The sequence below is a fragment of the Bombina bombina genome, chromosome 9, assembly GCF_027579735.1.
Source record: "Bombina bombina isolate aBomBom1 chromosome 9, aBomBom1.pri, whole genome shotgun sequence".
Classification (NCBI taxonomy): Eukaryota; Metazoa; Chordata; class Amphibia; order Anura; family Bombinatoridae; genus Bombina; species Bombina bombina.
In genome coordinates, this window is record NC_069507.1 from 289369536 (window position 1) to 289393156 (window position 23621).

Genomic DNA, 23621 nt, shown 5'->3' on the forward strand with positions numbered 1-23621 from the left:
AATATAGATAATGTAGCTGGGGTTAATATATTTATTGTTAGGAGTGAGAGGGGGGATTGCGGATAGAGGGGTATACGTGTCGGGTTATTTTTGGAAGGCGTGTTAGACAGTACGGGAGATTTAATAACTTAGTCAGGTTTTTTATGCGGCGGCAGTTTCTAAAGTGCAGTAAGTCACTGGCGACTCCAGAAATTTGTACTTACGCAGATTTCTGGACATCGCTAGTTTGTCAGGCTTACGGCACTTTAGCATCTGACGGCGCTGTATATAAGATAGCTCGAGTTGCGAGCTCAAACTACGGGCGGCGCAGGTTTCCACGATTGCGCCGAAAACTGCGCCGTATATCGGATTGCGGCCCCGTTGTTCACTATAATTAGAGCGAAACCTTCCCGGACCAACAGGGATGACTGGTAAAAGCTTGTTCCTGCACAAGCTTTTACCAGTCATCCCTGTTCTAACCTGTGGAAACAGCAGGAGGAGGAGCGCCCTCTGCTAGGCTTACGTTGCGGAGCCGACCGCTAAAGACTTTGCTGTTTGCTGCTCTTGTGCTTAAGGTTGGTCCGGGAAGGTTTCGCTCTAATTATAGTGAACAGCGGGTCTGCAGAGACTCTACACTTGCCACGAGTCACTGAAAGGAACGGATTTCCTTTGATGATCAGAAAACCGGCAAGAAGTGTTTTAAACAGCAGCGTATTGCAGCGAAAGCATCTTCCATTAATGATATGTGAGTATGGATTAATTATATTGCCCAATCTCTTGATATTGCTTAAAGGAATCTTCGCTTTCTTTTGGTCTACAGAGGAACGCATGCATAGTATTCCTAATATTCTCATAGGATTTCTGCCATTCCCAGTTTGTTGGCAGCAATTTGTGGACGATCTATCTACATTGTATCCTTAAGATTAATAATCTGTATCTTTTTGTGCCTCAGATTGTCTATTGCTGTTCTTGACGCCAAGTGTAGTTATGTGTGATTTTATGTATTAATTTCATGTACCATTTATAACTGTGATGAATTTTAACTCTGAATGTTTAGTAAAATTATTGTATCCTATTTTCCCCACTACTCTTTAACATTTATTTGCGCAAACTGTATCTTTTTTAATCTAACTGCTGTTTTTATGGTGGAAGGAACCTTTAGGGGGATATTTATCAAAGGTATGTTGGACCTGATCCGACAGTGAGGATCAGGTCCGACATACCTCGCTGAATGCTGAGAGCAGTACGCTCTCCGTATTCAACATTGCACCAGCAGCTCTTTCACACAGTAGAACTTTCCTGTAGTATATCAGTCTGATCCCGCCTATTATGGTCAGTCCAGCGCCAAAATACCAGGAAATTCCACTATGTATGTGTGTATGTATATATATATATATATATGTGTGTGTATGTGTATATATATATATATATATATATATGTGACAGACCCTTCTGTCAGTACTGAAAGAGTTAACTTTGTTCAGCTTTAAGAAGCTATTTTCTAAAGACAGGGTTGCTGGCATCAGCTATTGTGTACTGTAATTAAGTTTAGTGATAAACATTCACATTGTTTAATCACATCCAGAGAGCAGACGCCTAAGTGATAAGAAAGACTAAATTGTTTATCTGCTTAAGTAATGTAATTCTATTCTGGCATGTCAAAGGGCGTTTTCCCTCTATCTAATGTACAATATTCTTTCAACCCCCCATCTGGGGTCAGACCTGCATAAATACTGGGCATATGGCCTTCAATAAATTGCATTCTGTTTTAACCTTCAATGTGGAGCCTGGTCTCATGTTTGAGGGGTGAATTAGCTGGGTTGTGAGTTGCTGATCTCACATTCAGGGTATCTTCCATCTGGTATTAACCCTTGGTATCCTGTTGGTACCGTAACAATTGGTGGCAAGCGACGGGATGATCCTTATCGCCCAGAAGAGCAACTACACAAGCCAGTAACCTCAGGAAGAGGGGGATTATTACAATACTGACCAAGATGGAAAGAGTACCAGGGACCGTAGGAACCAATGGGCTCAGCATATCAGACAGAACCCCAGAAGAAGCAATCTTTGACCGGGCTGTCAAAATAAGACTGGCACATTAAGGCCCCAACCCATCTGCGGAAATTATCGACCGGGTCATAGCATCTGTGGAGGCCAACCTACTTCGCCAAAGCGGCGCTGCAGCAGCCCAAGTCACAGCAACCCCAGTGGAAAAGGGAAAAGTAAATTTTGCAGCTTTTAAAAACTTCTTGGAAACAGAAGGAGAGATTGATGGGTACCTTGCGGATTTTGAGAGGCAATGTGCACTACACAAGGTACGCAGATGGGTTAATATATTCATTGTTAGGAGTGAGAGGGGGGATTGCGGATAGAGGGGTATACGTGTCGGGTTATTTTTGGAAGGCGTGTTAGACAGTACGGGAGATTTAATAACTTAGTCAGGTTTTTTATGCGGCGGCAGTTTCTAAAGTGCAGTAAGTCACTGGCGACTCCAGAAATTTGTACTTACGCAGATTTCTGGACATCGCTAGTTTGTAAGGCTTACGGCACTTTAGCATCTGACGGCGCCGTATATAAGATAGCTCGAGTTGCGAGCTCAAACTACGGGCGGCGCAGGTTTCCACGATTGCGCCGAAAACTGCGCCGTATATCGGATTGCGGCCCCGTTGTTCACTATAATTAGAGCGAAACCTTCCCGGACCAACAGGGATGATTGGTAAAAGCTTGTTCCTGCACAAACTTTTACCAGTCATCCCTGTTCTAACCTGTGGAAACAGCAGGAGGAGGAGCGCCCTCTGCTAGGCTTACGTTGCGGAGCCGACCGCTAAAGACTTTGCTGTTTGCTGCTCTTGTGCTTAAGGTTGGTCCGGGAAGGTTTCGCTCTAATTATAGTGAACAGCGGGTCTGCAGAGACTCTACACTTGCCACGAGTCACTGAAAGGAACGGATTTCCTTTGATGATCAGAAAACCGGCAAGAAGTGTTTTAAACAGCAGCGTATTGCAGCGAAAGCATCTTCCATTAATGATATGTGAGTATGGATTAATTATATTGCCCAATCTCTTGATATTGCTTAAAGGAATCTTCGCTTTCTTTTGGTCTACAGAGGAACGCATGCATAGTATTCCTAATATTCTCATAGGATTTCTGCCATTCCCAGTTTGTTGGCAGCAATTTGTGGACGATCTATCTACATTGTATCCTTAAGATTAATAATCTGTATCTTTTTGTGCCTCAGATTGTCTATTGCTGTTCTTGACGCCAAGTGTAGTTATGTGTGATTTTATGTATTAATTTCATGTACCATTTATAACTGTGATGAATTTTAACTGTGAATGTTTAGTAAAATTATTGTATCCTATTTTCCCCACCACTCTTTAACATTTATTTGCGCAAACTGTATCTTTTTTAATCTAACTGCTGTTTTTATGGTAGAAGGAACCTTTAGGGGGATATTTATCAAAGGTATGTTGGACCTGATCCGACAGTGAGGATCAGGTCCGACATACCTCGCTGAATGCTGAGAGCAGTACGCTCTCCGTATTCAACATTGCACCAGCAGCTCTTTCACACAGTAGAACTTTCCTGTGGTATATCAGTCTGATCCCGCCTATTATGGTCAGTCCAGCGCCAAAATACCAGGAAATTCCACTATGTGTGTGTGTATGTATATATATATATGTGTGTGTATGTGTATATATATATATATATATGTGACAGACCCTTCTGTCAGTACTGAAAGAGTTAACTTTGTTCAGCTTTAAGAAGCTATTTTCTAAAGACAGGGTTGCTGGAATCAGCTATTGTGTACTGTAATTAAGTTTAGTGATAAACATTCACATTGTTTAATCACATCCAGAGAGCAGACGCCTAAGTGATAAGAAAGACTAAATTGTTTATCTGCTTAAGTAATGTAATTCTATTGTGGCATGTCAAAGGGCGTTTTCCCTCTATCTAATGTACAATATTCTTTCAACCCCCCATCTGGGGTCAGACCTGCATAAATACTGGGCATATGGCCTTCAATAAATTGCATTCTGTTTTAACCTTCAATGTGGAGCCTGGTCTCATGTTTGAGGGGGGAATTAGCTGGGTTGTGAGTTGCTGATCTCACATTCAGGGCATCTTCCATCTGGTATTAACCCTTGGTATCCTGTTGGTACCGTAACAATTGGTGGCAAGCGACGGGATGATCCTTATCGCCCAGAAGAGCAACTACACAAGCCAGTAACCTCAGGAAGAGGGGGATTATTACAATACTGACCAAGATGGAAAGAGTACCAGGGACCTAGGAACCAATGGGCTCAGCATATCAGACAGAACCCCCGAAGAAGCAAGCTTTGACCGGGCGGTCAAAATAAGACTGGCACATTAAGGCCCCAACCCATCTGCGGAAATTATCGACCGGGTCATAGCAGCTGTGGAGGCCAACCTACTTCGCCAAAGCGGCGCTGCAGCAGCCCAAGTCACAGCAACCCCAGTGGAAAAGGGAAAAGTAAATTTTGCAGCTTTTAAAAACTTCTTGGAAACAGAAGGAGAGATTGATGGGTACCTTGCGTATTTTGAGAGGCAATGTGCACTACACAAGGTACCCGCAGAGGACTGGGTCACGATATTATCCGGAAAATTATCCGGCCGGGCCAGTGAGGCTTTTCAGGCCATTCCAGATGAGGAAGTTGGGGATTATAATACTGTAAAAGAGGCTCTGCTCTCCAGGTATGCGGTTACACCAGAGGCATACCGGAGGCGGTTCAGAGACACTGTTAAATTAGCTGGTGATTCCTACGTTGAGTGGGCATATAAGGTGCACCGCACAGCATCTTACTGGATGGCGGGGTGCCAAGCCGTATCTGGGGAAGAAGTGCTGCAGCTATTCCTGTTGGAACATTGCTTTGACAAGTTATCAGCAGGAGTTAGAGAGTGGGTTCGGGACCGTAAACCCTCCACCCTGCATGAAGCTGCTCGCCTGGCAGATGAGTATACGGATGCCCGCAAACTGGATACTGCTACCACTAAGCCCCCTGCTAGAGTGGAGTACAGACCCTCAGTCACCCCAGCAGCTGCCAGTTACCAACCCCCGGCGCACCGCTATACCACACGGCCTCCGGCCACGAACTACCCTCAGAGAGCCCGGTTAAATTCACGGGGCTACTCACAACCTATTCGGTGCTTTGGATGTAAGCAACTTGGGCACAAAAGACCAGAGTTTCCCCTAAATGAAGCGAACCAAGCGCAGTCCTGGAGAAGACCCGCCGGCGGAATCCCACGTAACCCTCAGCCTGCTGCCCACTGCGTAGAGGTGGAAGAATGCTGGGGCATCCTACATGAAGCAGACCTTGTGCAAGCTGCCCACCGGAATAACAGGCAACTGGTTAAACTGAATGGGAAGGAGGTCAGTGGTCTACGGGATACTGGTGCTACCATGACCTTGCTTCAAAAGAACTTGGTGTCTGAGAAACAGCACACTGGAGACACTGTGGCTGTGAGGGTAGCCGGGGGCGCTGTGTTCCGCCTACCTGTTGCCCGGGTACATTTGGATTGGGGAGTGGGCGCTAGACCTGTGAATGTGGGGGTCATGAAGGACTTACCAGCTGATGTTCTCCTTGGAAATAACTTGGCCCCCCTTGTTTCTGCCTACGCTCCTATGGGTCCCGCTGATGTTAACCCTGTGACTACCCGTGCCCAGAGCCGTGCAGCAGAGACTGACCCACCTGCTGCTAAGCCCCAGGATGCTGAGCTCAGTAAATCTCTATCCGCTATTGATACGTGGAAGTCCCGTTACAATGCGCTGATGAAGGAGAAGAGTCAAGTAGAGGATGAAATGGTCATGATAAACAATCACGTAACAGTGTTAGTGGGAGAGAAGAGGAGCGCAGAGGAAAAAGCGCGTTTAGAACGTGAATCTCTGCTAGACAAGCTGCACCGACAGACTGCAGAAAACACCAGCTTGAGAGTGGAACATGAAACATTAAAGACAAACTTAGCGACACTGGAGGAGAAGCTGACGCTGGCTCATAGTGAGGTGCAGCAACTCAAGGGCACCCTATGTCAGTATGAAGGGATTGTGGATACCTATAAAGAGCAGGTACAAAAACCACGTAAAGAAGCCGATGATATTTTGAAGGACTGTTTAGCCCTAGTCGGGGCACTGAAGAGGTTGAACCCTTATTTATACGGGCAGGAATTCTCTCTCATAACGGGAATACAGATGGATTGCCCCGGCAAACTGACATGCCTACCACCTTCTAGTCCGGTCATCCCCAGGTTGACCCGCCAAAGGGTCAAGCCGGGTCTGCCGGAGTGTTCCACAAGGGGGGAGCTTTGTGACAGACCCTTCTGTCAGTACTGAAAGAGTTAACTTTGTTCAGCTTTAAGAAGCTATTTTCTAAAGACAGGGTTGCTGGCATCAGCTATTGTGTACTGTAATTAAGTTTAGTGATAAACATTCACATTGTTTAATCACATCCAGAGAGCAGACGCCTAAGTGATAAGAAAGACTAAATTGTTTATCTGCTTAAGTAATGTAATTCTATTCTGGCATGTCAAAGGGCGTTTTCCCTCTATCTAATGTACAATATTCTTTCAACCCCCCATCTGGGGTCAGACCTGCATAAATACTGGGCATATGGCCTTCAATAAATTGCATTCTGTTTTAACCTTCAATGTGGAGCCTGGTCTCATGTTTGAGGGGGGAATTAGCTGGGTTGTGAGTTGCTGATCTCACATTCAGGGCATCTTCCATCTGGTATTAACCCTTGGTATCCTGTTGGTACCGTAACAATAGGTATTCTCTGGTAGTTACTAGGCTTCATCATATGGGCTGACTGTGTATAGGTATTCTCTGGTTGTTACTAGGCTTCATCATATGGACTGACTGTGTATAGGTATTCTCAGGTAGTTACTAGGCTTCATCATATGGACTGACTGTATATATGTATTCTCTGGTAGTTACTAGGCTTCATCATATGGGCTGACTGTGTATAGGTATTATCTGGTTGTTACTAGGCTTCATCATATGGACTGACTGTGTATAGGTATTCTCTGGTAGTTACTAGGCTTCATCATATGGACTGACTGTGTATAGGTATTCTCTGATAGTTACTAGGCTTCATCATATGTATCTCAAAACAGAATGTTCCTGTCATGGTTGATTAAATATGTCCTACCAGTTCTATGTTAAATGTTTGCATATATTGTGTATTATTATTGTTTTTGTATTTTATTGTACACTATTGTATCAATGCAATGTTTTGTGGTCCCAGGACATACTTGAAAACGAGAGAAATCTCAATGTATCCTTCCTGGTAAAATATTTTATAAATAAATAAATAAAATAAATAAATATGGACTGACTGTATATAGGTATTCTCTGGTAGTTACTAGGCTTCATCATATGGACTAACTGCGTATAGGTATTATCTGGTTGTTACTAGGCTTTATCATATGGGCTGACTGTGTATAGGTATTATCTGGTTGTTACTAGGCTTCATCATATGGGCTGACTGTGTATAGGTATTCTCTGGTAGTTACTAAGCTTTATCATATGGACTGACTGTGTATAGGTATTATCTGGTTGTTACTAGGCTTCATCATATGGGGCTGACTGTGTATAGGTATTATCTGGTAGTTACTAGGCTTCATCATATGGACTGACTGTGTATAGGTATTCTCTGGTAGTTACTAGGCTTCATCATATGGGCTGACTGTGTATAGGTATTCTCTGGTAGTTACTAGGCTTCATCATATGGGCTGACTGTGTATAGGTATTCTCTGGTAGTTACTAAGCTTCATCATATGGGCTGACTGTATATAGGTATTCTCTGGTTGTTACTAGGCTTCATCATATGGACTAACTGTGTATAGGTATTCTCTGGTTGTTACTAGGCTTTATCATATGGACTGACTGTATATAGGTATTCTCTGGTAGTTACTAGGCTTCATCATATGGGCTGACTATGTATAGGTATTATCTGATTGTTACTAAGCTTTATCATATGGACTGACTGTATATAGGTATTCTCTCATAGTTACTAGGCTTCATCATATGGGCTGACTGTGTATAGGTATTATCTGTTAGTTACTAGGCCTCATCATATGAGCTGACTGTGTATAGGTATTCTCTGGTAGTTACTAGGCTTCATCATATAGGCTGACTGTGTATAGGTATTCACTGGTAGTTACTAGGCTTCATCATATGGACTGTGTATAGGTATTATCTGGTTGTTACTAAGATTTATCATATGGGCTGACTGTATATAGGTATTCTCTGGTAGTTACTAGGCTTCATCATATGGGCTGACTGTGCATAGGTATTATCTGGTTGTTACTAGGCTTCATCATATGGGCTGACTGTGTATAGGTATTCTCTGGTAGTTACTAGGCTTCATCATATGGACTGACTGTGTATAGGTATTCTCTGGTAGTTACTAGGCTTCATCATATGGGCTGACTGTGTATAGGTATTCTCTGGTAGTTACCAGGCTTCATCATATGGACTGACTGTGTATAGGTATTCTCTGGTTGTTACTAGGCTTCATCATATGGACTGACTGTGTATAGGTATTCTCTGGTAGTTACTAGGCTTCATCATATGGACTGACTGTGTATAGGTATTCTCTGATAGTTACTAGGCTTCATCATATGGACTGACTGTGTATAGGTATTCTCTGGTAGTTACTAGGCTTCATCATATGGGCTGACTGTGTATAGGTATTATCTGGTTGTTACTAGGCTTTATCATATGGGCTGACTGTGTATAGGTATTATTTGGTTGTTACTAGGCTTCATCATATGGGCTTACTGTGTATAGGTATTCTCTGGTTGTTACTAGGCTTAATCATATGGACTGACTGTGTATAGGTATTCTCTGGTAGTTATTAGGCTTCATCATATGGACTGACTGTGTATAGGTATTCTCTGGTAGTTACTAGGCTTCATCATATGGGCTGACTGTGTATAGGTATTCTCTGGTTGTTACTAGACTTCGTCATATGGGCTGACTGTGTATAGGTATTCTCTGGTAGTTAATAGGCTTTATCATATGGACTGACTGTGTATAGGTATTCTCTGGTTATAAATAGGCTTCATCATATGTGCTGACTGTGTATAGGTATTCTCTGGTAGTTACTAGGCTTCATCATATTGTCTGACTGGTATAGGTATTCTCTGGTAGTTACTAGGCTTCATCATATGGACTGACTGTGTATAGTTATTCTCTGGTAGTTACTAGGCTTCATCATATGGACTGACTGTGTATAGGTATTCTCTGGTAGTTACTAGGCTTCATCATATGGACTGACTGTGTATAGGTTTTCTCTGGTTGTTACTAGGCTTCATCATATGGACTGACTGTGTATAGGTGTTATTTGTTTGTTACTAGGCTTCATCATATGGACTGACTGTGTATAGGTATTCTCTGGTAGTTACTAGGCTTCATCATATGGGCTGACTGTGTATAGGTATTTTCTGGTAGTTACTAGGCTTCATCATATGGGCTGACTGTGTATAGGTATTCTCTGGTAGTTACTAAGCTTTATCATATGGACTGACTGTGTATAGGTATTATCTGGTTGTTACTAGGCTTCATCATATGGGGCTGACTGTGTATAGGTATTATCTGGTAGTTACTACGCTTCATCATATGGACTGACTGTGTATAGGTATTCTCTGGTAGTTACTAGGCTTCATCATATGGGCTGACTGTGTATAGGTATTCTCTGGTAGTTACTAGGCTTCATCATATGGGCTGACAGTGTATAGGTATTATCTGGTAGTTACTAAACTTCATCATATGGACTGACTGTGTATAGGTATTATCTGGTAGTTACTAGGCTTCATCATATGGGCTGACTGTGTATAGGTATTATCTGATTGTTACTAAGCTTTATCATATGGACTGACTGTATATAGGTATTCTCTGGTTGTTGCTAGGCTTCATCATATGGGCTGACTGTGTATAGGTATTATCTGATTGTTATTAAGCTTTATCATATGGACTGACTGTATATAGGTATTCTCTCATAGTTACTAGGCTTCATCATATGGGCTGACTGTGTATAGGTATTATCTGTTAGTTACTAGGCTTCATCATATGAGCTGACTGTGTATAGGTATTCTCTGGTAGTTACTAGGCTTCATCATATGGGCTGACTGTGTATAGGTATTCACTGGTAGTTACTAGGCTTCATCATATGGACTGACTGTTTATAGGTATTATCTGGTTGTTACTAAGATTTATCATATGGACTGACTGTATATAGGTGTGACAGACCCTTCTGTCAGTACTGAAAGAGTTAACTTTGTTCAGCTTTAAGAAGCTATTTTCTAAAGACAGGGTTGCTGGCATCAGCTATTGTGTACTGTAATTAAGTTTAGTGATAAACATTCACATTGTTTAATCACATCCAGAGAGCAGACGCCTAAGTGATAAGAAAGACTAAATTGTTTATCTGCTTAAGTAATGTAATTCTATTCTGGCATGTCAAAGGGCGTTTTCGCTCTATCTAATGTACAATATTCTTTCAACCCCCCATCTGGGGTCAGACCTGCATAAATACTGGGCATATGGCCTTCAATAAATTGCATTCTGTTTTAACCTTCAATGTGGAGCCTGGTCTCATGTTTGAGGGGGGAATTAGCTGGGTTGTGAGTTGCTGATCTCACATTCAGGGCATTTTCCATCTGGTATTAACCCTTGGTATCCTGTTGGTACCGTAACAATTGGTGGCAAGCGACGGGATGATCCTTATCGCCCAGAAGAGCAACTACACAAGCCAGTAACCTCAAGAAGAGGGGGATTATTACAATACTGACCAAGATGGAAAGAGTACCAGGGACCGTAGGAACCAATGGGCTCAGCATATCAGACAGAACCCCCGAAGAAGCAAGCTTTGACCGGGCTGTCAAAATAAGACTGGCACATTATGGCCCCAACCCATCTGTGGAAATTATTGACCGGGTCATAGCAGCTGTGGAGGCCAACCTACTTCGCCAAAGCTGCGCTGCAGCAGCCCAAGTCACAGCAACCCCAGTGGAAAAGGGAAAAGTAAATTTTGCAGCTTTTAAAAACTTCCTGGAAACAGAAGGAGAGATTGATGGGTACCTTGCGGATTTTGAGAGGCAATGTGCACTACACAAGGTACCCGCAGAGGACTGGGTCACGATATTATCCGGAAAATTATCCGGCCGGGCCAGTGAGGCTTTTCAGGCCATTCCAGATGAGGAAGTCGGGGATTATAATACTGTAAAAGAGGCTCTGCTCTCCAGGTATGCAGTTACACCAGAGGCATACCGGAGGCGGTTCAGAGACACTGTTAAATTAGCTGGTGATTCCTACGTTGAGTGGGCATATAAGGTGCACCGCACAGCATCTTACTGGATGGCGGGGTGCCAAGCTGTATCTGGGGAAGAGGTGCTGCAGCTATTCCTGTTGGAACATTGCTTTGACAAGTTATCAGCAGGAGTTAGAGAGTGGGTTCGGGACCGTAAACCCTCCACCCTGCATGAAGCTGCTCGCCTGGCAGATGAGTATACGGATGCCCGCAAAACTGGATACTGCTACCACTAAGCCCCCTGCTAGAGTGGAGTACAGACCCTCAGTCACCCCATCAGCTGCCAGTTACCAACCCCCGGTGCACCGCTATACCACACGTCCTCCGGCCACGAACTACCCTCAGAGAGCCCGGTTAAATTCACGGGGCTACTCACAACCTATTCGGTGCTTTGGATGTAAGCAACTTGGGCACAAAAGACCAGAGTGTCCCCTAAATGCAGCGAACCAAGCGCAGTCCTAGAGAAGACCCGCCGGCGGAATCCCACGTAACCCTCAGCCTGCTGCCCACTGCGTAGAGGTGGAAGAATGCTGGGGCATCCTACATGAAGCAGACCTTGTGCAAGCTGCCCACCGGAATAACAGGCAACTGGTTAAAGTGAATGGGAAGGAGGTCAGTGGTCTACGGGATACTGGTGCTACCATGACCTTGCTTCAAAAGAACTTGGTGTCTGAGAAACAGCACACTGGAGACACTGTGGCTGTGAGGGTAGCCGGGGGCGCTGTGTTCCGCCTACCTGTTGCCCGGGTACATTTGGATTGGGGAGTGGGCGCTAGACCTGTGAATGTGGGGGTCATGAAGGACTTACCAGCTGATGTTCTCCTTGGAAATAACTTGGCCCCCCTTGTTTCTGCCTACGCTCCTATGGGTCCCGCTGATGTTAACCCTGTGACTACCCGTGCCCAGAGCCGTGCAGCAGAGACTGACCCACCTGCTGCTAAGCCCCAGGATGCTGAGCTCAGTAAATCTCTATCCGCTATTGATACGTGGAAGTCCCGTTACAATGCGCTGATGAAGGAGAAGAGTCAAGTAGAGGATGAAATGGTCATGATAAACAATCACGTAACAGTGTTAGTGGGAGAGAAGAGGAGCGCAGAGGAAAAAGCGCGTTTAGAACGTGAATCTCTGCTAGACAAGCTGCACCGACAGACTGCAGAAAACACCAGCTTGAGAGTGGAACATGAAACATTAAAGACAAACTTAGCGACATTGTAGGAGAAGCTGACGCTGGCTCATAGTGAGGTGCAGCAACTCAAGGGCACCCTATGTCAGTATGAAGGGATTGTGGATACCTATAAAGAGCAGGTACAAAAACCACGTAAAGAAGCCGATGATATTTTGAAGGACTGTTTAGCCCTAGTCGGGGCACTGAAGAGGTTGAACCCTTATTTATACGGGCAGGAATTCTCTCTCATAACGGCAATACAGATGGATTGCCCCGGCAAACTGACATGCCTACCACCTTCTAGTCCGGTCATCCCCAGGTTGACCCGCCAAAGGGTCAAGCCGTGTCTGCCGGAGTGTTCCACAAGGGGGGAGCTATGTGACAGACCCTTCTGTCAGTACTGAAAGAGTTAACTTTGTTCAGCTTTAAGAAGCTATTTTCTAAAGACAGGGTTGCTGGCATCAGCTATTGTGTACTGTAATTAAGTTTAGTGATAAACATTCACATTGTTTAATCACATCTAGAGAGCAGACGCCTAAGTGATAAGAAAGACTAAATTGTTTATCTGCTTAAGTAATGTAATTCTATTCTGGCATGTCAAAGGGCGTTTTCCCTCTATCTAATGTACAATATTCTTTCAACCCCCCATCTGGGGTCAGACCTGCATAAATACTGGGCATATGGCCTTCAATAAATTGCATTCTGTTTTAACCTTCAATGTGGAGCCTGGTCTCATGTTTGAGGGGGGAATTAGCTGGGTTGTGAGTTGCTGATCTCACATTCAGGGCATCTGCCATCTGGTATTAACCCTTGGTATCCTGTTGGTACCGTAACAATAGGTATTCTCTGGTAGTTACTAGGCTTCATCATATGGGCTGACTGTGTATAGGTATTCTCTGGTTGTTACTAGGCTTCATCATATGGACTGACTGTGTATAGGTATTCTCTGGTAGTTACTAGGCTTCATCATATGGACTGACTGTATATAAGTATTCTCTGGTAGTTACTAGGCTTCATCATATGGGCTGACTGTGTATAGGTATTATCTGGTTGTTACTAGGCTTCATCATATGGACTTACTGTGTATAGGTATTCTCTGGTAGTTACTAGGCTTCATCATATGGACTGACTGTGTATAGGTATTCTCTGATAGTTATTAGGCTTCATCATATGTATCTCAAAACAGAATGTGCCTGTCATGGTTGATTAAATATGTCCTACCAGTTCTATGTTAAATGTTTGCATATATTGTGTATTATTATTGTTTTTGCATTTTATTGTACACTATTGTATCAATGCAATGTTTTGTGGTCCCAGGACATACTTGAAAACGAGAGAAATCTCAATGTATCCTTCCTGGTAAAATATTTTATAAATAAATAAATAAAATAAATAAATATGGACTGACTGTATATAGGTATTCTCTGGTAGTTACTAGGCTTCATCATATGGACTGACTGTGTATAGGTATTATCTGGTTGTTACTAGGCTTTATCATATGGACTGACTGTGTATAGGTATTATCTGGTTGTTACTAGGCTTCATCATATGGGCTTACTGTGTATAGGTATTCTCTGGTTGTTACTAGGCTTAATCATATGGACTGACTGTGTATAGGTATTCTCTGGTAGTTACTAGGCTTCATCATATGGGCTGACTGTGTATAGGTATTCTCTGGTTGTTACTAGGCTTCATCATATGGGCTGACTGTGTATAGGTATTCTCTGGTAGTTACTAGGCTTTATCATATGGACTGACTGTGTATAGGTATTCTCTGGTTATAAATAGGCTTCATCATATGTGCTGACTGTGTATAGGTATTCTCTGGTAGTTACTAGGCTTCATCATATTGTCTGACTGGTATAGGTATTCTCTGGTAGTTACTAGGCTTCATCATATGGACTGACTGTGTATAGTTATTCTCTGATAGTTACTAGGCTTCATCATATGGACTGACTGTGTATAGGTATTCTCTGGTAGTTACTAGGCTTCATCATATGGACTGACTGTGTATAGGTATTCTCTGGTTGTTACTAGGCTTCATCATATGGACTGACTGTGTAAAGGTATTTGGTTGTTACTAGGCTTCATCATATGGACTGACTGTGTATAGGTATTCTCTGATAGTTACTAGGCTTCATCATATGGGCTGACTGTGTATAGGTATTCTCTGGTAGTTACTAGGCTTCATCATATGGGCTGACTGTTTATAGGTATTCTCTGGTAGTTACTAAGCTTTATCAAATGGACTGTGTTACGGTACCAACAGTGTACCAAGGGTTAACACCAGAAGAACAATGTCCTGAATATGGGATCAGCAACTCACAACCCAGCCAGTATTTCCCCTCAAACATGAGACCAGGCTCCACATTCAAGGTAAAACAAAGTGAACTTTATTAAGGGCCATATGCCCAGTATTTATGCAGGTTAGACCCCAGATGGGGGGTGGAAAGAATGTTGTACATTAGATGGAGGGAACACGCCCTTTGACATGATACAATAGAATACCTTGCTCAAGCTGATAACAACTTAAACACAATACACACACTTGGCTTTTCTTATCACTAGGCGTCTGCTCTCTGAGGGTGATTAAACAATGGAATGTTTATCACTAACTTTAATGACAGTACACAATAGCTGAGGCTAGTAACCTTGTCGTTAGAAATTAGCTTCTTAAAGCTGAACACAGTTAACTCCTTCAGTACTGACAGAAGGGTCTGTCACATAGCTCCCCCCTTGTGGAACACTCCGGCAGACCCGGCTTGACCCTTTGGCGGGTCAACCTGGGGATGACCGGACTAGGAGGCAGTAGGCATGTCAGTTTGCCGGGACAATCCATCTGTATTCCCGTTATGAGAGAGAATTCCTGCCCGTAAAAATAAGGGTTCAACTTCTTCAGTGCCCAGACTAGGGCTAAACAGTCCTTCAAAATCTCATCAGCTTCTTTACGAGTTTTTTGTACCTGCTCTTTATAGTTATCCACAATCCCTTCATACTGACATAGGGTGCCCTTGAGTTGCTGCACCTCACTATGAGCCAGCGTCAGCTTCTCCTCAAGTGTCGCTAAGTTTGTCTTTAAGGTTTCATGTTCCACTCTCAAGCTGGTGTTTTCTGCAGTCTGTCGGTGCAGCTGGTCTAGCAGAGATTCCTGTTCTAAACGTGTTTTTTCCTCTGCACTCCTCTTCTCTCCCGCTAGCACTGTTACATGATTATTTAACGTGACCACTTCATCCTCTACTTGACTCTTCTCCTTCATCAGCGCATTGTAACGGGACTTCCATGTATCAATAGCGGATAGAGATTTACTGAGCTCAGCGTCCTGGGGCTTAGCAGCAGGTGGTTCAGTCTCTGCTGCACGAATCTGGGCACGGGTAGTCACAGGGTTAACATCAGCGGGACCCATGGGAGCATATGCAGAAACAAGGGGGGCCAAGTTATTTCCAAGGAGAACATCAGCAGGTAAGTCCTTCTTGACCCCCACATTCACAGGTCTAGCGCCCCCACCCCAATCCAAATGTACCTGGGCAACAGGTAGGCGGAACACAGCGCCCCCTGCTACCCTCACAGCCACAGTGTCTCCAGTGTGCTGTTTCTCAGACACCAAGTTCTTTTGAAGCAAGGTCATGGTAGCACCAGTATCCCGTAGACCACTGACCTCCTTCCCATTCACTTTAACCAGTTGCCGGTTATTCCGGTGGGCAGCTTGCACGGGGTCTGCTTTATGTAGGATGCCCCAGCATTCTTGCTCCTCTGCGTAGTGGGCCGCAGGCTGAGGGTTACGTGGGATTCCGCCGGCGGGTCTTCTCCAGGACTGTGCTTGGTTCGCTGCGTTTAGGGGACACTCTGGTCTTTTGTGCCCTAGTTGCTTACATCCAAAGCACCGAATAGGTTGTGAGTAGCCCCGCGAATTGAACCGGGCTCTCTGAGGGTAGTTCGTGGCCGGAGGCCGTGTGGTATAGCGGTGCGCCGGGGTTTGGTAACTGGCAGCTGCTGGGGTGACTGGGGGTCTGTACTCCACTCTAGCAGGGGGCTTAGTGGTAGCAGTGTCCAGTTTGCGGGCATCCGTATACTCATCTGCCAAGCGAGCCGCTTCATGCAGGGTGGAGGGTTTACGGTCCCGAACCCACTCTCGAACTCCTGCGGGTAACTTGTCGAAGCAATGTTCCAACAGGAATAGCTACAGCACCTCTTCCCCAGATACGGCTTGGCACCCCGATATCCATTAAGCTGCTGTGCGGTGCACCTTACATGCCCACTCAAGGTAGGAATCTCCAGCTAATTTAACAGTGTCTCTGAACCGCCTCCGGTATGCCTCCGGTGTAACCGCATACCTGGAGAGCAGAGCCTCTTTTACAGTATTATAATCCCCGACTTCCTCATCTGGAATGGCCCGAAAAGCCTCACTGGCCCGGCCGGATAATTTTCCGGATAATATCGTGACCCAGTCCTCTGCGGGTACCTTGTGTAGTGCACATTGCCTCTCAAAATCCGCAAGGTACCCATCAATCTCTCCTTCTGTTTCCAGGAAGTTTTTAAAAGCTGCAAAATTTACTTTTCCCTTTTCCACTGGGGTTGCTGTGACTTGGGCTGCTGCAGCGCTGCTTTGGCGAAGTAGTTTGGCCTCCACAGCGGCTATGACCCGGTCGATAATTTCCGCAGATGGGTTGGGGCCATAATGTGCCAAACTTATTTTAACCGCCCGATCAAAGCTTGCTTCTTCGGGGATTCTGTCTGATATGCTGGGCCCATTGGTTCCTTCGGTCCCTGGTACTCCTTCCATCTTAGTCAGTATTGTAATAATCCCCCTCTTCCTGAGGTTACTGGCTTGTGTAGTTGCTCTTCTGGGCGATAAGGTTCATTCCGTCGCTTGCCACCAATTGTTACGGTACCAACAGTGTACCAAGGGTTAATACCAGATGAACAATGTCCTGAATATGGGATCAGCAACTCACAACCCAGCCAGTATTTCCCCTCAAACATGAGACCAGGCTCCACATTCAAGGTAAAACAAAGTGAACTTTATTAAGGGCCATATGCCCAGTATTTATGCAGGTTAGACCCCAGATGGGGGGTGGAAAGAATGTTGTACATTAGATGGAGGGAACACGCCCTTTGACATGATACAATAGAATACCTTGCTCAAGCTGATAACAACTTAAACACAATACACACACTTGGCTTTTCTTATCACTAGGCGTCTTCTCTCTGAGGGTGATTAAACAATGGAATGTTTATCACTAACTTTAATGACAGTACACAATAGCTGAGGCTAGTAACCTTGTCGTTAGAAATTAGCTTCTTAAAGCTGAACACAGTTAACTCCTTCAGTACTGACAGAAGGGTCTGTCACAGACTGACTGTGTATAGGTATTATCTGGTTGTTACTAGGCTTCATCATATGGGGCTGACTGTGTATAGGTATTATCTGGTAGTTATTAGGCTTCATCATATGGACTGACTGTGTATAGGTATTCTCTGGTAGTTACTAGGCTTCATCATATGGGCTGACTGTGTATAGGTATTCTCTGGTAGTTACTAGGCTTCATCATATAGGCTGACTGTGTATAGGTATTCTCTGGTAGTTACTAGGCTTCATCATATAGGCTGACTGTGTATAGGTATTATCTGGTAGTTATTAGGCTTCATCATATGGGCTGACTGTGTATAGGTATTCTCTGGTAGTTACTAGGCTTCATCATATAGGCTGACTGTGTATAGGTATTCTCTGGTAGTTACTAAACTTCATCATATGGACTTACTGTATATATGTATTCTCTGGTTGTTACTAGGCTTCATCATATGGACTGACTGTGTATAGGTATTCTCTGGTTGTTACTAGGCTTTATCATATGGACTGACTGTATATAAGTATTATCTGGTTGTTACTAGGCTTCATCATATGGGCTGACTGTGTATAGGTATTCTCTGGTTGTTACTAGGCTTCATCATATGGACTGACTGTGTATAGGTATTCTCTGGTTGTTACTAGGCTTTATCATATGGACTGACTGTATATAGGTATTCTCTGGTAGTTACTAGGCTTCAGCATATGGGCTGACTGTGTATAGGTATTATCTGATTGTTACTAAGCTTTATCATATGGACTGACTGTATATAGGTATTCTCTGGTTGTTACTAGGCTTCATCATATGGGCTGACTGTGTATAGGTATTATCTGATTGTTACTAAGATTTATCATATGGACTGACTGTATATAGGTATTCTCTCATAGTTACTAGGCTTCATCTTATGGACTGACTGTGTAGTATTCTCTGGTTGTTACTAGGCTTTATCATATGGACTGACTGTATATAGGTATTCTCTGGTAGTTACTAGGCTTTATCATATGGGCTGACTGTGTATAGGTATTATCTGATTGTTACTAAGCTTTATCATATGGACTGACTGTATATAGATATTCTCTGGTTGTTACTAGGCTTCATCATATGGGCTGACTGTGTATAGGTATTCTCTGGTTGTTACTAGGCTTCATCATATTGACTGACTGTAAATAGGTTTTCTTTTGTAGTTACTTGGCTTCATCATATGGGCTTACTGTGTATAGGTATTCTCTGGTTGTTACTAAGCTTCATCACATGGGCTGACTGTATATAGTTATTCTCTGGTTGTTACTAGGCTTCACCATATGATATGACTGTGTATAGTTACACTCTGGTTGTTACTAAGCTTCATCACATGGGCTGACTGTATATAGTTATTCTCTGGTTGTTACTAGGCTTCACCATATGATATGACTGTGTATAGTTATTCTCTGGTTGTTACTAGGCTTCACCATATGATATGACTGTGTATAGTTATTCTCTGGTTGTTACTAGGCTTCACCATATGATATGACTGTGTATAGTTATTCTCTGGTTGTTACTAGGCTTCACCATATGATATGACTGTGTATAGTTATTCTCTGGTTGTTACTAGGCTTCACCATATGATATGACTGTGTATAGTTACACTCTGGTTGTTACTAGGCTTCATCATATGAGCTGACTGTATATAGTTACACTCTGGTTGTTACTAAGCTTCATCACATGGGCTGACTGTGTATAGTTATTCTCTGGTTGTTACTAGGCTTCACCATATGATATGACTGTGTATAGTTATTCTCTGGTTGTTACTAGGCTTCATCATATGAGCTGACTGTATATAGTTACACTCTGGTTGTTACTAAGCTTCATCACATGGGCTGACTGTATATAGTTATTCTCTGGTTGTTACTAGGCTTCACCATATGATATGACTGTGTATAGTTATTCTCTGGTTGTTACTAGGCTTCACCATATGATATGACTGTGTATAGTTATTCTCTGGTTGTTACTAGGCTTCACCATATGATATGACTGTGTATAGTTACACTCTGGTTGTTACTAGGCTTCATCATATGATATGACTGTGTATAGTTATTCTCTGGTTGTTACTAGGCTTCACCATATGATATGACTGTGTATAGTTATTCTCTGGTTGTTACTAGGCTTCACCATATGATATGACTGTGTATAGTTATTCTCTGGTTGTTACTAGGCTTCACCATATGATATGACTGTGTATAGTTATTCTCTGGTTGTTACTAGGCTTCACCATATGATATGACTGTGTATAGTTATTCTCTGGTTGTTACTAGGCTTCACCATATGATATGACTGTGTATAGTTATTCTCTGGTTGTTACTAGGCTTCATCATATGAGCTAACTGTATATAGTTACACTCTGGTTGTTACTAAGCTTCATCACATGGGCTGACTGTATATAGTTACACTCTGGTTGTTACTAGGCTTCACCATATGATATGACTGTGTATAGTTATTCTCTGGTTGTTACTAGGCTTCACCATATGATATGACTGTGTATAGTTATTCTCTGGTTGTTACTAGGCTTCACCATATGATATGACTGTGTATAGTTATTCTCTGGTTGTTACTAGGCTTCACCATATGATATGACTGTGTATAGTTATTCTCTGGTTGTTACTAGGCTTCACCATATGATATGACTGTGTATAGTTATTCTCTGGTTGTTACTAGGCTTCACCATATGATATGACTGTGTATAGTTATTCTCTGGTTGTTACTAGGCTTCACCATATGATATGACTGTGTATAGTTATTCTCTGGTTGTTACTAGGCTTCACCATATGATATGACTGTATATAGTTATTCTCTGGTTGTTACTAGGCTTCACCATATGATATGACTGTGTATAGTTACACTCTGGTTGTTACTAGGCTTCATCATATGAGCTGACTGTATATAGTTACACTCTGGTTGTTACTAAGCTTCATCACATGGGCTGACTGTATATAGTTATTCTCTGGTTGTTACTAGGCTTCACCATATGATATGACTGTGTATAGATACACTCTGGTCATTATTAAACGTCATCATATGTAAGTGAACTGAATAGGCCTAGTTTGTACTAGCTCTGAGATTTTTTTTATGGTTTGTTTGTATAACAGAGATGCTCTTAAGAATATGACTGTTGATCTGATATTTACTTTATTTTTACAGGACTGGGTGCTGCACACATTGTCTCAAAATCAGAACAATCTGACAGAAAGGTAAGCTGGCAATTCATTGTGTTGTTGCTTGTATTATATGCAGCATTCTTTAGCAGCCAGACTATATAATAATGTTGTAGACTTCATATAATAGCCACTCTATAGGAAGCAGCCTGAATTATATCTGCAGAGTTGCAGACTGTATAATATTCACCCTATAGGCTGCAGACTGTATAATATTTACCCTATAGGATGTAGACTGTATAATATTTACTCTATATGATACAGACTGAGACTGTTTAATATTTCCCTTAAAGGATGCAAACTGTATAATATTTCCCCTAAAGCATGCAGACTGTAAAATATTTACCCTATATGAAGTAGACTGTATAATATTCACTCTATATGATGCAGACTGTATAATATTCACCCTATAGGAAGTAGACTGTATAATATTCGTCATATAGGATGCAGACTGTATAGTATTCACCATATAGGATGCAGACTGTATAATATTCACCCTATAGGAAGTAGACTGTATAATATTCACCATATAGGATGCAGACTGTATAATAAAAAGGATGTAGACTGTGATATTCACTCTATATGATGCAGACTGTATAATATTTACCCTATAGGATGCAGACTGTATAATATTCACTTTATAGGATGCAGACTGTATAATATTTACCCTATAGGATGTAGACTGTATAATATTTACACTCTGCATCCTATAGGAAGAATATTATACAGTCTGCATCCTATAGAGTTACTATCACACAATCTGCATCCTATAGAGTGCATATTATACAGTTTTTATCATATAGAGTATAATATTTACCCTATAGGATGCAGACTGTATAATATTCACTTTATAGTATGCAGACTGTATCATATTCACCCTATAGGATGCAGACTGTAAATATTATACAGTCTTCATCCTATAGGGTAAATATTATACAGTCTGCATCCTATAGGGTGAATATTATACAGTCTGCATTCTAATAAGGGAATATTATACAGTCTGCATCCTATAGAGTAAATATTATACTCTATAGGAAACAAACTGCATAATATGCACTCTATAGGATGCAGACTGTGTGATATTCACTCTGCTGTATAATATTCACCCTATAGGATGCAGACTGAGTTATATTCACTATATAGGATGCAGACTGTATAATATTCACTTTATAGGATGCAGACTGTATTATAGTCACTATATAGGATGCAGACTGTATAATAGTCCCTGTATAGGATGCAGCATGTATAATAGTCACTATATAGCATACAGACTGTATAAAATTCACTTTATATGATGCAGACTGTGTGATATTCACGCTATAGAATGCAGACTGTATAATATTCACCCTATAGGATGCAGACTGTATAATATTCACTTTATAGGATGCAGACTTAATAATCTCCACTCTCTAATGCCCAGTCCATAAAATCTCCACTCTCTAATAGTCAGTCTATATAATCTCCACTCGCTAATATTCAGTCTATATAATATCCACTCTCTAATGATATTTAATCTATACAATGCACACTCTTTGATGCCCAGTCTATAAAACCTCCACTCTCTAATGCTCAATCTATTTAATCTCCACTCTCTAATGCCCAACCTATATAATCTCAACTCTGTAATGTCCAGTCTATATAATCTCAACTCTTTAATGCCCAGTCTATATAATCTCCACTCTCTAATGCTCAGTCTATATAATCTCCACTCTCTATATTCAGTTTATATAATATCCACTCTCTAATGCAAAATCTATATAATACCCACTCTATAATGACCAGTCTATATAGTCCCCACACTCTAATGCTCAATCTATTTAATCTCCATGCTAATATTCAGTCTATATAATCCCCACTCTCTAATGCCCAGTCTATATAACCTCCACTCTCTAATGTCCAGTCTATATAACCTCCACTATCTAATGTCCAGTCCATAAAATCCACAGTCTCTAATGCCTAGTCTATATACCCTCCACTATCTAATGCCCAGTCTATATCACCTCTACTCTCTAATATCCAGACTATATACCCTCCACTATCTAATGTCCAGTCTATATAATCTCCACTCTCTAATATTCAGTCTATATAATCTCTACTCTAATGCTCAGTCTATATAATCTCCACTTTCTAATATTCAGTCTATATAACCTCCACTCTCTAAAACTCAGTCTATATAATCCCCACACTCTAATGCTCAATCTATTTAATCTCCATGCTAATATTCAGTCTATATAATCCCCACTCTCTAATGCCCAGTCTATATAATCTCTACTCTTTAATGCCCAGTCTATATAATCTCCACACTCTAATGCATCTCCACTCTAATATGCAGTCTATATAATCTCCATACTCTAATGACCAGTCTATATAACATCCACTCTCTAATTCCCAGTCTCTATAATCCCCACAATCTAATGCTCAGTCTATATAATCCCCACTCTAATATTTATTCTCTATAATCTCCACTCTCTAATGCTAAATCTATATAATCTCCACTGTCTAATGCCCAGTTTATATACACTTACTAATGTCCAGTGTATGTAATTACCACTGACTAATATTGTCTATATAATCCACACACTCTAAATTTATGTCTATGTAATCTCCACTCTCTA

General features: G+C 42.2%; 1 protein-coding gene across 1 annotated transcript in view; it reads left to right on the forward strand.

Annotated features, from left to right (window-relative positions):
- Positions 1–23621, forward strand: part of LOC128640610 (amiloride-sensitive sodium channel subunit alpha) — a 620512-nt gene that overhangs the window by 559525 nt on the left and 37366 nt on the right. Inside the window, exon 9 of the mRNA XM_053693079.1 lies at positions 20993–21042. Coding sequence (XP_053549054.1) covers positions 20993–21042 — 50 coding nt within the window. The remainder of the gene's footprint in view (positions 1–20992; positions 21043–23621) is intronic.